At 52.2% G+C, this 12470-nt stretch overlaps 2 protein-coding genes across 2 annotated transcripts in view; both read right to left on the reverse strand.

Annotated features, from left to right (window-relative positions):
* Positions 1-12470, reverse strand: part of LOC146758316 (uncharacterized) — a 107841-nt gene that overhangs the window by 12168 nt on the left and 83203 nt on the right. The window lies entirely within an intron of this gene.
* LOC146758318 (uncharacterized) lies at positions 3567-7120 on the reverse strand. Its single transcript, XM_085516635.1, has 2 exons — positions 5085-7120; positions 3567-4168 (listed from the first exon to the last, which is right to left on the reverse strand). The coding sequence occupies exon 1, from the start codon at positions 6993-6995 to the stop codon at positions 6135-6137; it is 861 nt and encodes a 286-aa protein (XP_085372761.1). The 5' UTR covers positions 6996-7120; the 3' UTR covers positions 3567-4168; positions 5085-6134.

Genomic DNA, 12470 nt, shown 5'->3' on the forward strand with positions numbered 1-12470 from the left:
TCTTTGCAGCAGGCATGGCTGTTAACTGCCACAACTGTCAGAGGCATGCGGCAACGGTGACCATGGTGACATGGAGAGGGTTCTAAAATGGCGGCCGCACTGCTGGCACTGGAGTTCCACATAGGATGAGGAGGGGGCTGGAGGGCAGGGCATGGTACGGGAGCTACAAGGTGCTCCCTGTGCCCAGCGGGCAGCCCTTCTCTCTGGCCAGCAAGAGGGCACAGACGAGCCGGCCCCAAGTAAAGGGCCCTCGGCCTCCTTCACCCTCCTTCACCCTCCCCCTTCTTCCACAAGGGAATCTTTTTGGGCTGCCATACTGTTGTGGTTTTGTATTTTTTTCTATTGGTATTTCACATCATAACATCATCTGGAGATCATAGATTGATCAGTCAATCATATTGATCTAGATAAGTCCGTGACACAGACGCAGCACGCAGCAGCTCCTGATGGGGCTCCTGAGCTGAGCACCAACAACGGCAGGCTCCAAAGGGGACCTGACTACGCCTGCCTCCTGGGACACACAAGCTCTGCTTTCCATAGTCGCACCCAGCGCCTCTCCTTGTGCGGCACCTCGGCGGATTCAACCCTTACCTACAATTAAGACCTCTGACTGAATTGGAATTCCAGTCACTCTGATTACACCCCACATCCCTGCTGCAGGCCCTCCCACATGCCCACGTGCTGCACCCAGCCACACCGGCTGCCACAGCCCCGCAGCCAGGCGGGGGTTGGTGCTTCATGATCCTTGAGGTCCCTTCCAACCCGGGTCATTCTGTGATTCTGTGATCGGGTTGAAGGGGCTGGCACTGCCCTGAAGGTGAGCGAGAGAAGTTGGCAAAGGAAGGGTGAGTGGCGGGATCCGAGGAGGGCGTTTTGTGTTTGTGTGCGTGTCTGTTGTTTGCCTGATGTGTTTGTGTGCGTTGTTGTTTCAGGTGTCTGAGTGAGGACTCCCTGTGGGAACTGGCAGCAAGCAAAGGAATGGATCGACGGGCCTGGGCGCCGTGTTGGACTGCGGCTGTGGAGCCAACGAAGGTGTGTCCAGTGTCCTTCCTTACATCATTGACTATGTATGAGGTGTACCTATATCTGTGTAACCATTTTACAAGTCAGGGTGCAGGTTTTTGGTGGGGTCCTGACAGTTCCTCAGCTAGAACCCTCTTACCCCTTTGAGACAGGCCGCTTCCGTCTGTAGCTGTCATGCCAGGAGCCAAATAAATTGCCCCATGGTGAAAAACACCAAGACTCCTATGTCTGCACCGACTCTTTAACCATTTGTTTAAGAGGTGGGTTTTTAGGTCCAACTCAGTATCCCTCCCTGCCACTGAAAGTACAGATGCAATAACCACCCGCACACCTGTTCCTTCGATTACCCGCCCCAGTCCCCTGAAATCATCTTTGATAGCCTTCAGGCTTTTTTTACTAACTTCTTCACTGCCAGCCTGAACTATCAGCAGGGGATAGTAGACAGAAGGGCAGATCAGACTGGGAAGTCTCCCAGCAATGTCCCTGACCCGTGCCCAGGGGAGGGAGCACACCTCCCTGCGGGTAGGGTCGGGCCAGCATATAGGGCCTTCCATTCCTCGCCAGTAGGGTTGTGCGCCCATGATGGCAGTAATGAACAAACTGCTGCATCACAAAGATCTTGGCCTGATTAGAAATCTTTGAGTAATGCTGTTACAGCAGACAGAATGTGCTAAGCGCAAGTAGTCTCCTGCACTTCACATCCTTGCTACTTTGTTCTGGGTGTTGTCACTGAGCAGCGTCTAACACAAATTCTGCCCCGGTCAGCTGGCTGCCTGAGCTTGAGCCCTGATGGCAACACTGTGTGCTTACCCAGGAGCAGCGGTTACTTTTACTTGAGTGTAGCAGCCAATGCCTGACTGTAAGTACGAACACTAACCTATGCCTAACTCTAAAATAACAACAGAAACCTATACCTAACCCTAAAGAACAAACAGGAACCTATGCCTAACTCTAAAGAACAAACAGGAACCTATCCCTAACGCTAAAACTAAACTGAACACTAACACTAACCTAACACAACCATCAAAACAAAGAACAGAGCAAACACCTAACTACAACAGGGGGAAGAAGGAACTGGGGGCCCACAGAACCGGAGGAGCAACGAGGTGGAGGAGAAGAAGATGTTAAATAATGCCACCCAGCTCATGCTGGGGGCAGGGGCCACGCAGCAGGAAAGGAGCCGAGTGCCTGGACCAGCGATGGTGAAGCTGTGACCATGCCAACGGTCATGACCATGACCACGGTGGTGTGGTGCCAGGCCAGCTATGCCGCGGGCGGATCCACGTCCATGGGCTCCTCTGGAGGGGGATCCACCTCCATCGGTTCCTCCGGAGGGGGATCCACCTCCATCGGCTCCACATGGGTGGTGGTCACAGGGCTGGTCCAGGCATGATGGAAACGGGCTCCTTTCCCCCTCCTCCATTTGATGGTTATGGCGGGCACCCTCCTCCTCTTCGGTTCTGGGGCCCCCAGCTCCTTCTCCCACTTAAATCCTCACTACATTCCTCTCGCCCTCGCTTCGTGCTGGACATGGCTGCTACCTGCCCAGCACTCTCAGAGGTGAGTGAGTCGGGTGGAGCCGCAGCAACCAAGGTGACAGCTGTGACATGGGGAAGATTCCAAAATGGCACCTGTGCTGCTGGGAGTGGTGTTCCGCATAGGATGAGGAGGGGGCTGGAGGGCAGGGCACGGCACGGGAGCTACAAGGCACTCCCTGTGTCCAGCGGGCAGCCCTTCTCTCCGGCCAGCAAGAGGGCACAGAGAGCTGGCCCCGAGAAAAGGGCCCTCGGCCTCCTTCACCCTCCCCCTCCTTTCATAAGGGAATCCCCACTTTGGGCTGGGCACCCACATGGAATCATTGAAACTACAACCTACTACTTTGCTTCTACAGCAAGACTATTGTACTGAAATACTACTGTACTTAAAAGCACCTGCAATCACACTACACTCGTTTTTAATATTAAACTCTCAAACTTTCATAGCAAATAATAACATCCGCTCACAAAGAAAATGTGGAGAGGCCACAAAAGAGAAATACCACTCATGAAAACATTTGTATTTAGACATTCAAACTAACAACGTACTTTGTCTTTACCTAACCGTACCATTCTGTGCTAGAAATACGATGTTTTGCTGTAGAGTATAACTTGGAGAACCCAAGAGCAGCTAAAACCTGCTCCACTCAGTAATTTGACCATCCGCTGATATTTGGTTCTTTGCTCCCTTGCTTTCTAGTTGCTCACTCTTTAGACACACGCAAATCACATTGTCAAGGACTACAAAAACACTGTTAGCCAAAAAATTTATGCTGGCAGAATCTTAACGTTAGAAACGTGTAAATTGGTTGCAAAGAAGAAAGTGAAGACCAACACAGTAACCAAATACTAACTGATACATAAGGCTTCTCTCACACATCCTGAAAACAGAACCGCCAGCCTTAATGAACTTTGCTCTTCAGACACTGACTGAAATGCAAGTATTACCTTGTCATGGTTTAATAATTTTGTAATTTTGCTATCAGTATTCCACATCATAACATCATATAAAGCATGAATAATTTTACTGAATCTGCAACTTACAGAAGAAGACTACATCTCCCAGAGAACAACACGAGGTCACGGGACCTGGACACTATATTAACTCTGTCGCAGGCTAGACTGACGTCTTTCGAGTTCTGGCGTTCAGGGGAGTGTGTGGGAGCCTTCACCGTTTCGCCTAGATTTACAGTAGGCCTCTCGGTTTCGGGACTCATTCTCTCTCCTATTTTGCTTGATTCGTTAGCTCAATTTTCAATTATATTGTATTATACTGTGTTATCCTGTATTTCGATATAGTAATTTAGTAAATAAGTGTGCCTCCTTAGATTGTTGCTGCTGTTTTCTTTTCCTAATTAACTTTTTTTCCTTTCGGCCTAGGGCCCCTGCTGGGCCCACAGTCCCTGTCACGGACGCAGGTGGATTTTTAGTTTAAACCGTGACATACCTGTAGCAGCCTGGATCTGGCAATAGTCAAAGAATCCTTTACGTCCAGCTCCTTAGCATCAAAAGACCACAGATACTGCTGGGGCAGAATTTCATTGAAGCCTTCAAAAGAAGCTTGTGTCTGTTCCCCAGTGCCTCAGGAAAGTCTCCATTCTGCTACCAGCCTGGAAAAGACACAGAAGGATCATTTAAAAGAGGCTACGCTAACCCAAGTTCATCTTTGTTAGTTTGTTTTGAAATGAACCGTAAGCTGTGTTAAGAAAAATGATGGAAAGTTCTGGGGATAGAGCACTGTGTAACTGTATTCTAATTGTATTCCCAACCTTCACCCTGCGCAAACAATTTTAAGTTAAAACCCTATGTTTCCAACCACTCAACTGCAGAAAGCATTTTAGGCTCCAGCAGAAGGCAGCATCTACTCACTGATGATATTAATGAGAGCACAGGAGTCCCTTGCTGTTCGGAGGAAGAAAAAAATGCAGAGCTGTGTTCATCTAATATGTTCCATATTTGTTTCTGTCAATCACGAAACTTTGCTCTGTGGTAGAAACTCCACTCTCCATTAAGAAAAGGGAGAAAAGCAGGCAGGAGACCCAAAGAACCTGAACCCAGGGAGAAGCAGATATTATGCTGAATTCAAGCCTAACCTGTCAGGAGAACTGGAATCGAAAGGAGAGAACGCAACACAGGACACAGAGTGTGACAAAAGAACATTGCTTAAGCTGCAATCTGAGCTCTGCCCGGCTTCCTCAAAACCAGAAGAGAACGGTCTTCTGCAGGTACTCCCTCCTCTCCATCCCAGTGAGTATTTGGCACAACTGCCAATGCCAATACGTTCCTTCTGCAAATGTCACCGTTTCTGTGAAACCTTTCCAGATGACTCGTGACTAAAGCAATTTCTACTCCCTCATTCCTCAAAACCTTCCCACACAAAAGCCTTCACAGATCAGATGGTAAGAAAGAGGGAATTCTACGGCCACAGCAATAAAGCGCGCAGAAAGCCCATCTGTTGCAGACAGAGGAGTGAGCCGTGCTTAACCAACACTGCTTCAGCGCACGCTTACAGTAAGGCACACCTACCTTGCGCTGGCCACGCACGAAGCTCGTGACGCAGCTCCAGGCGGCTCTCCTGGGGCCCAGCTTCATTTCACGGCCACTCACGCTCTGCTGCTGGACATTCTGCAACGGAAAAGCCACCGGATGCAAATCCCATCCCTCGCAGATGGCATCAGACCTCCGCTCTCATGGCAGTCACCACCGCCCTGCCCTGGGCAGCGCTTCCACTGCCCTTGCTCCTGCCACAAGACACCAACGTCTGCTTCTGACGCGGCTCCACCATGGGATCCTGTATGCAATAGAGAAACACACGGAGGCTGCCAGCCACTGCAACACGCGCGCTGTGAAACCCCTGGCACTGCTGAGTCCCAAGAGCAGAGGAGAGAAGCGTTTGCCTGCCATGGACGGGCTGCGGCGGGATTGAATCCTGCCTTCGAATCGGGACACCCCCAGGGAGAGCCTCCCTGGGGACCCAAAGACTGAAATGGAGGCAAGGTAACACTCTGCTATAGAAAGGGAAAGGGGAACTTCACAGAATCCGAGACAAAGGGTAACTGCAGATAGTTTACATTTAAAAGTGCAGGGATAGGGGGAATTACAGACACTTAGTCAAAATAAAACCAGAGAAGAGGGCAATAAAGATAAGAAGAAATTGTCCGGAGACCTCTGACAAGAAGAAGGATTAGATACCCCCGGGCAAGATGATGCTGACATGGGAGAACGATACCAGCAGATAACACCAAGAAGAAAACAGAAGAAGAATTTCACCCCAAAACAACGGCAAGGGTCGCGGGGAACGGGGTCCTAGGGAATGTAATGAATATGTAATCAAACTGAGGAGGAGACTATTGATTACGTATTAGCTTAACCTATATCTGTAACACACTTTTCTCCTTACGGTGTGCAAGTTTGGTGGAGCTCTCCCGCTTGCACCCGGCGCTGCGCAACGCTGGAATAAACATACCTGCTTTAGAACCCATCTTTGGGTTATAGAGTTTGATTCCGCAAGTCATCTTCCTGCCGCACAGCCCAGCACGGCCGGAGCCGCACCACACGATCCGGGCCGGGGCCGGCTCAGGCTCTGCCTCCAGGCTTTTGGGGCCGGCCGGGTGACTCCGCAGCACAGCGAGACCGTGGAGCCGCCCGGGAGCCGCCTCTGGGTGCCGGCAGCGCCGCGAGCTCCTCCCCCGACAGCCCCTCCGTGCCCCCGCCCCGAGGCCCGACCCCGTTCGCAGCACAGAGCCCGCTCCTCCCGGCCCCGCTCATGGCCGCCATGCCGCCATGGCCCGGAAGTGCTCTCCGCCGCCTGCAGGAAGCACTTCCTGTCACTGGCACTGGCACTGTCACGTGGCTCAGGCCGGGCTGGGGCCTGTTGGGGGGGGGCGGCTGCCGGAAAAGGACCCAAAATTCACGTCTCATTTCGTGTCTTTCCTCTCGCTTTCCTTCCTTTACCTTCCCCTTCCCTTCCTTCCTTCCTCGCCCTCGTCCCCTTCCCTTCACCACCTCCCTGTGTCCATTCCAGTGCCTGGCCACCCTTTCTGAGCAGTAATACCTCGTAGTGTCCAGCCTGAATCTCCCCTGTCGCAGCTTGAAGCCATTCCCTCTGGTCCTATCATTAATGACACGAGAGAAGAGGCCGAGCCCCAGCTCACTACAGCCTCCCTTCAGGAAGTTAGAGAGAGCAATGAGGTCTCCCCTGAGCCTCCTCTTCTCCAGGCTGAACAATCCCAGCTCCCTCAGCCGCTCCTCATACGGCCTGTGCTCCAGACCCCTCACCAGCTTTGTTGCCCTCCTCTGAACGCGTTCCAGGGCCTCGATGTCTTTCTTGCACTGAGGGGCCCAAAACTGAACACAGCACTCGAGCTGCGGCCTCATCAGTGCTGAGAACAGGGGGACAATCACCTCTCTGCTCCTGCTGGCAACACTGTTTCCCATGCAGGCCAGGATGCCCTCGGCCTTCTTCTATTATACAGCAAAGGAATCCCCTGAAAAGGAAACCACAATATCTGGCAACATGAAACAAAGTTCTGATTCGTAAAAGACTGGCAGCAAGGCCTGAATCTCTTGTGTCATCTGCTCTTGATGTATCACATTAGCACTAGGTGGAATGCAGAAGCTTCCTGAGACGTGATAATCAAAACCTAGTCCAATGCCTTTAAAAAAGCCTTTAAGAGATTACTCCTCCTTGTCTGCTTAAAATAAACTTAGGTAATACAAAAGGTTGGAAAATTTTTGGACAACTCCCCAGGGCCGGGCTTTGGAAGGCCGTATTGACGAGAGTCAATCAAGCTCCGGCTGCAGGCGTATATGTGTGTGCCAGTTCTTTAACACAGTAGAAATCACAACTTGCTGCATGATCAAAATTCTACATGTGCTACTCCTGAACCCCAATGACTTCCAACGGTGTTAAATTACCCCTTGATCTCTAAGCAGAACAAAACAACAAAATGCCACACCAATAGTGAATACATAAAAACAAACAACTCCTTGGGCCTCAAGGGGAGGCTGATGCACAGGCCACGGCTGCCAGCGTGCAGCTGGGCTTCCCAGGGCAAACAGCAACACACGGTGCATCCATCAGAAGCTGAAAGAGCCCTCAGGGAAGAGAGGCCAACTCAAGGGGCTGAGCACGGGACACCCTTCTTCCTGCCGGGCTGCTTCCCCTCCTCTGGTTTCTTTCTGTCAGTCCTCAGAGAGCAAGGAGATGCTCACAGCCTGTCACCAGCACTTACGGGTTGGCTGAAAGGCCACAGGTTGGGAAGACCAACAAGGAAACGGGGGAAAACCTGCACTGCACCATGTCAAGGGAGAGACGTGAAGCCGACCGCTTCATCGCCCTGCGATTGCCAGCCCGAGCGAGGGACGTTCTGACCAGCTACTGAAAGAGGCAGCACCAGGTTTAGAAAGTTCGCTTCAATTTTATTGCGTACAAGAAGATTTGGCTTCTATTTATTGCCCCGCCCACACCCCAAAATGAAACCCCAGTGCCCAGGATTGCCGCTTAGCAATCAGTCACTCAGCCTCCAGTCAGACCCAAGGAGAAGCCAAACCCCGGGGCTACGTCACCTCCTCCCTCTCCAGTCCCAGCCAGCCCTATTTCAACCTAACCCTACACCAGGCCTGGACCTCAAGAGACACACCCTGAAGGAACGCAGCGTCTCCAGCTCTTGCCATACACCAAGTCCTGCCTATGTGAAGCCCTCATTGCTTCTAACGCAGCACAAGTCCTTCCTGTCCAGTTCACTTCCATCATCTCCACCGTCCATGACAGGGAAAGCACGGCTGTGCCAGTAAACTGGGCTGTTGAGTCAGCAGCTCTTGGTGCCACCTCCGAGGAAGCGTTGCAGGTGGTTCTGCTGTCCTTTGTAGCTTCTTGCTCAAGCCCTCATCGTTGCTTTCTGCTTTCCTTCTCGGCTTTCTTCCTCAGCTGAGTAGCGCTTGCCTTGCCTCGGCAAGCTTGCTGCAAGAGGGAAAAAAGAGGCACTATTTCACTCACGCACGCTGCCAGCACAGTCTGACTTAGAGAGCTGCTCGCAAGATATCCCTGGGCTACAAACCCAAGAACAAGGAAGGACACAAAAGTCACATCTGCATTGTCTGTTACCGCATGCCAAGGAAGAGTCCTCACACTCGAGCACTGCCCCACTTGCAGCTGAGGGGAGGAGGAGCTGGAAAGGACAGGTGGACAGAAAAGAAGGGAAAAGCTGAAGAGGCGAGAATCAACTTCTCCCCGAGGCAGATCACACCTTTGTGGCCACTCTTTTAGGAATGCTCACCATTCCTAATCCTAGCGTTAGCAAGATGAAAATTCACCACCTACCTTTCCACGCTCCTCGCGTACGCACTGAGGGCCGTGCCGTGGCTGTGCTGCACAACACCAGCGACTGAAAGAAAGCACGCAGAGAGCGGATCTGTTGCAGACAGTGCCAGGAGCTGTGCTTGAACAACGCTTTCGGTAAGGCACTCCTACCTTGCAATGGCCACACTTTGGGAGCTCTGGGACACAGCCACGTGTTGCTCTCCTGAGTCCCAGCTCCATTTCTCAGCCCACTCACGCTCTGCTCCTCCATGTTCTGCAAAGGAAAAGTCCCAAGAGGGAAATTCAGTTCATCGCAGATGTCATCAAACTGTCAGGGCAGTCGCACTCATTGCTCGGGGTGAGCAACCAGCTGCATGCTTACCCAAGGAGCAGCGGTTACTTTTACTTGAGTGTAACAGCCAATGCCTGACTGCAAGTACGAACACTAACCTATGCCTAACTCTAAAATAACAACAGAAACCTATACCTAACTCTAAAATAACAACAAAAACCTATACCTAACTCTAAAATAACAACAAAAACCTATACCTAACCCTAAAGAACAAACAGGAACCTATGCCTAACTCTAAAAAACGAACAGGAACCTATCCCTAACACTAAAACTAAACTGAACACTAACACTAACACTAACTTAACACTACCATCAACAAAAAAGAACATAACAAACACCTAACCTAACAGGGGGAAGATGGAACTGGGGGCCCACAGAACCAGAGGAGCAACAAGGTGGAGGAGCAGAAGATGTTAAATAATGCCACCCAGCTAATGCTGGGGGCAGGGGCCGCGCAGCAGGAAAGGAGCCGAGTGCCTGGACCAGCGATGGTGAAGCTGTGACCATGCCAACGCGGGGCCTGGCACGGTGGTGTGGTGCCAGGCCAGCTATGCCGCGGGCGGATCCACGTCCATGGGCTCCTCTGGAGGGGGATCCACCTCCATCGGTTCCTCCGGAGGGGGATCCACCTCCATCGGTTCCTCCGGAGGGGGATCCACCTCCATCGGTTCCTCCGGAGGGGGATCCACCTCCATAGGCTCCACATGGGTGGTGGTCACAGGGCTGGTCCAGGCATGATGGATAATGGCTCTCTTACCCCTCCTCTGCCTGATGGTCATGGCGGGCCCCCTCCTCCTTCTGACTCCTAGGGCCCCCAGCTCCATCCTCCCACCAGAAACTTCAACCCTCGCCCTCTTTGCAGCAGGCATGGCTGTTAACTGCCACAACTGTCAGAGGCATGCGGCAACGGTGACCATGGTGACATGGAGAGGGTTCTAAAATGGCGGCCGCACTGCTGGCACTGGAGTTCCACATAGGATGAGGAGGGGGCTGGAGGGCAGGGCATGGTACGGGAGCTACAAGGTGCTCCCTGTGCCCAGCGGGCAGCCCTTCTCTCTGGCCAGCAAGAGGGCACAGACGAGCCGGCCCCAAGTAAAGGGCCCTCGGCCTCCTTCACCCTCCTTCACCCTCCCCCTTCTTCCACAAGGGAATCTTTTTGGGCTGCCATACTGTTGTGGTTTTGTATTTTTTTCTATTGGTATTTCACATCATAACATCATCTGGAGATCATAGATTGATCAGTCAATCATATTGATCTAGATAAGTCCGTGACACAGACGCAGCACGCAGCAGCTCCTGATGGGGCTCCTGAGCTGAGCACCAACAACGGCAGGCTCCAAAGGGGACCTGACTACGCCTGCCTCCTGGGACACACAAGCTCTGCTTTCCATAGTCGCACCCAGCGCCTCTCCTTGTGCGGCACCTCGGCGGATTCAACCCTTACCTACAATTAAGACCTCTGACTGAATTGGAATTCCAGTCACTCTGATTACACCCCACATCCCTGCTGCAGGCCCTCCCACATGCCCACGTGCTGCACCCAGCCACACCGGCTGCCACAGCCCCGCAGCCAGGCGGGGGTTGGTGCTTCATGATCCTTGAGGTCCCTTCCAACCCGGGTCATTCTGTGATTCTGTGATCGGGTTGAAGGGGCTGGCACTGCCCTGAAGGTGAGCGAGAGAAGTTGGCAAAGGAAGGGTGAGTGGCGGGATCCGAGGAGGGCGTTTTGTGTTTGTGTGCGTGTCTGTTGTTTGCCTGATGTGTTTGTGTGCGTTGTTGTTTCAGGTGTCTGAGTGAGGACTCCCTGTGGGAACTGGCAGCAAGCAAAGGAATGGATCGACGGGCCTGGGCGCCGTGTTGGACTGCGGCTGTGGAGCCAACGAAGGTGTGTCCAGTGTCCTTCCTTACATCATTGACTATGTATGAGGTGTACCTATATCTGTGTAACCATTTTACAAGTCAGGGTGCAGGTTTTTGGTGGGGTCCTGACAGTTCCTCAGCTAGAACCCTCTTACCCCTTTGAGACAGGCCGCTTCCGTCTGTAGCTGTCATGCCAGGAGCCAAATAAATTGCCCCATGGTGAAAAACACCAAGACTCCTATGTCTGCACCGACTCTTTAACCATTTGTTTAAGAGGTGGGTTTTTAGGTCCAACTCAGTATCCCTCCCTGCCACTGAAAGTACAGATGCAATAACCACCCGCACACCTGTTCCTTCGATTACCCGCCCCAGTCCCCTGAAATCATCTTTGATAGCCTTCAGGCTTTTTTTACTAACTTCTTCACTGCCAGCCTGAACTATCAGCAGGGGATAGTAGACAGAAGGGCAGATCAGACTGGGAAGTCTCCCAGCAATGTCCCTGACCCGTGCCCAGGGGAGGGAGCACACCTCCCTGCGGGTAGGGTCGGGCCAGCATATAGGGCCTTCCATTCCTCGCCAGTAGGGTTGTGCGCCCATGATGGCAGTAATGAACAAACTGCTGCATCACAAAGATCTTGGCCTGATTAGAAATCTTTGAGTAATGCTGTTACAGCAGACAGAATGTGCTAAGCGCAAGTAGTCTCCTGCACTTCACATCCTTGCTACTTTGTTCTGGGTGTTGTCACTGAGCAGCGTCTAACACAAATTCTGCCCCGGTCAGCTGGCTGCCTGAGCTTGAGCCCTGATGGCAACACTGTGTGCTTACCCAGGAGCAGCGGTTACTTTTACTTGAGTGTAGCAGCCAATGCCTGACTGTAAGTACGAACACTAACCTATGCCTAACTCTAAAATAACAACAGAAACCTATACCTAACCCTAAAGAACAAACAGGAACCTATGCCTAACTCTAAAGAACAAACAGGAACCTATCCCTAACGCTAAAACTAAACTGAACACTAACACTAACCTAACACAACCATCAAAACAAAGAACAGAGCAAACACCTAACTACAACAGGGGGAAGAAGGAACTGGGGGCCCACAGAACCGGAGGAGCAACGAGGTGGAGGAGAAGAAGATGTTAAATAATGCCACCCAGCTCATGCTGGGGGCAGGGGCCACGCAGCAGGAAAGGAGCCGAGTGCCTGGACCAGCGATGGTGAAGCTGTGACCATGCCAACGGTCATGACCATGACCACGGTGGTGTGGTGCCAGGCCAGCTATGCCGCGGGCGGATCCACGTCCATGGGCTCCTCTGGAGGGGGATCCACCTCCATCGGTTCCTCCGGAGGGGGATCCACCTCCATCGGCTCCACATGGGTGGTGGTCACAGGGCTGGT

This window comes from Coturnix japonica, chromosome 15 (genome assembly GCF_054131305.1).
Source record: "Coturnix japonica strain WE chromosome 15, WE-NBRP24, whole genome shotgun sequence".
Classification (NCBI taxonomy): domain Eukaryota; kingdom Metazoa; phylum Chordata; class Aves; order Galliformes; family Phasianidae; genus Coturnix; species Coturnix japonica.

Excerpts from the sequence above, each read along its gene's own strand:
- LOC146758318 (XM_085516635.1), bottom strand. The coding sequence starts at position 6,995 with ATGGGAAACAGTGTTGCCAGCAGGAGCAGAGAGGTGATTGTCCCCCTG.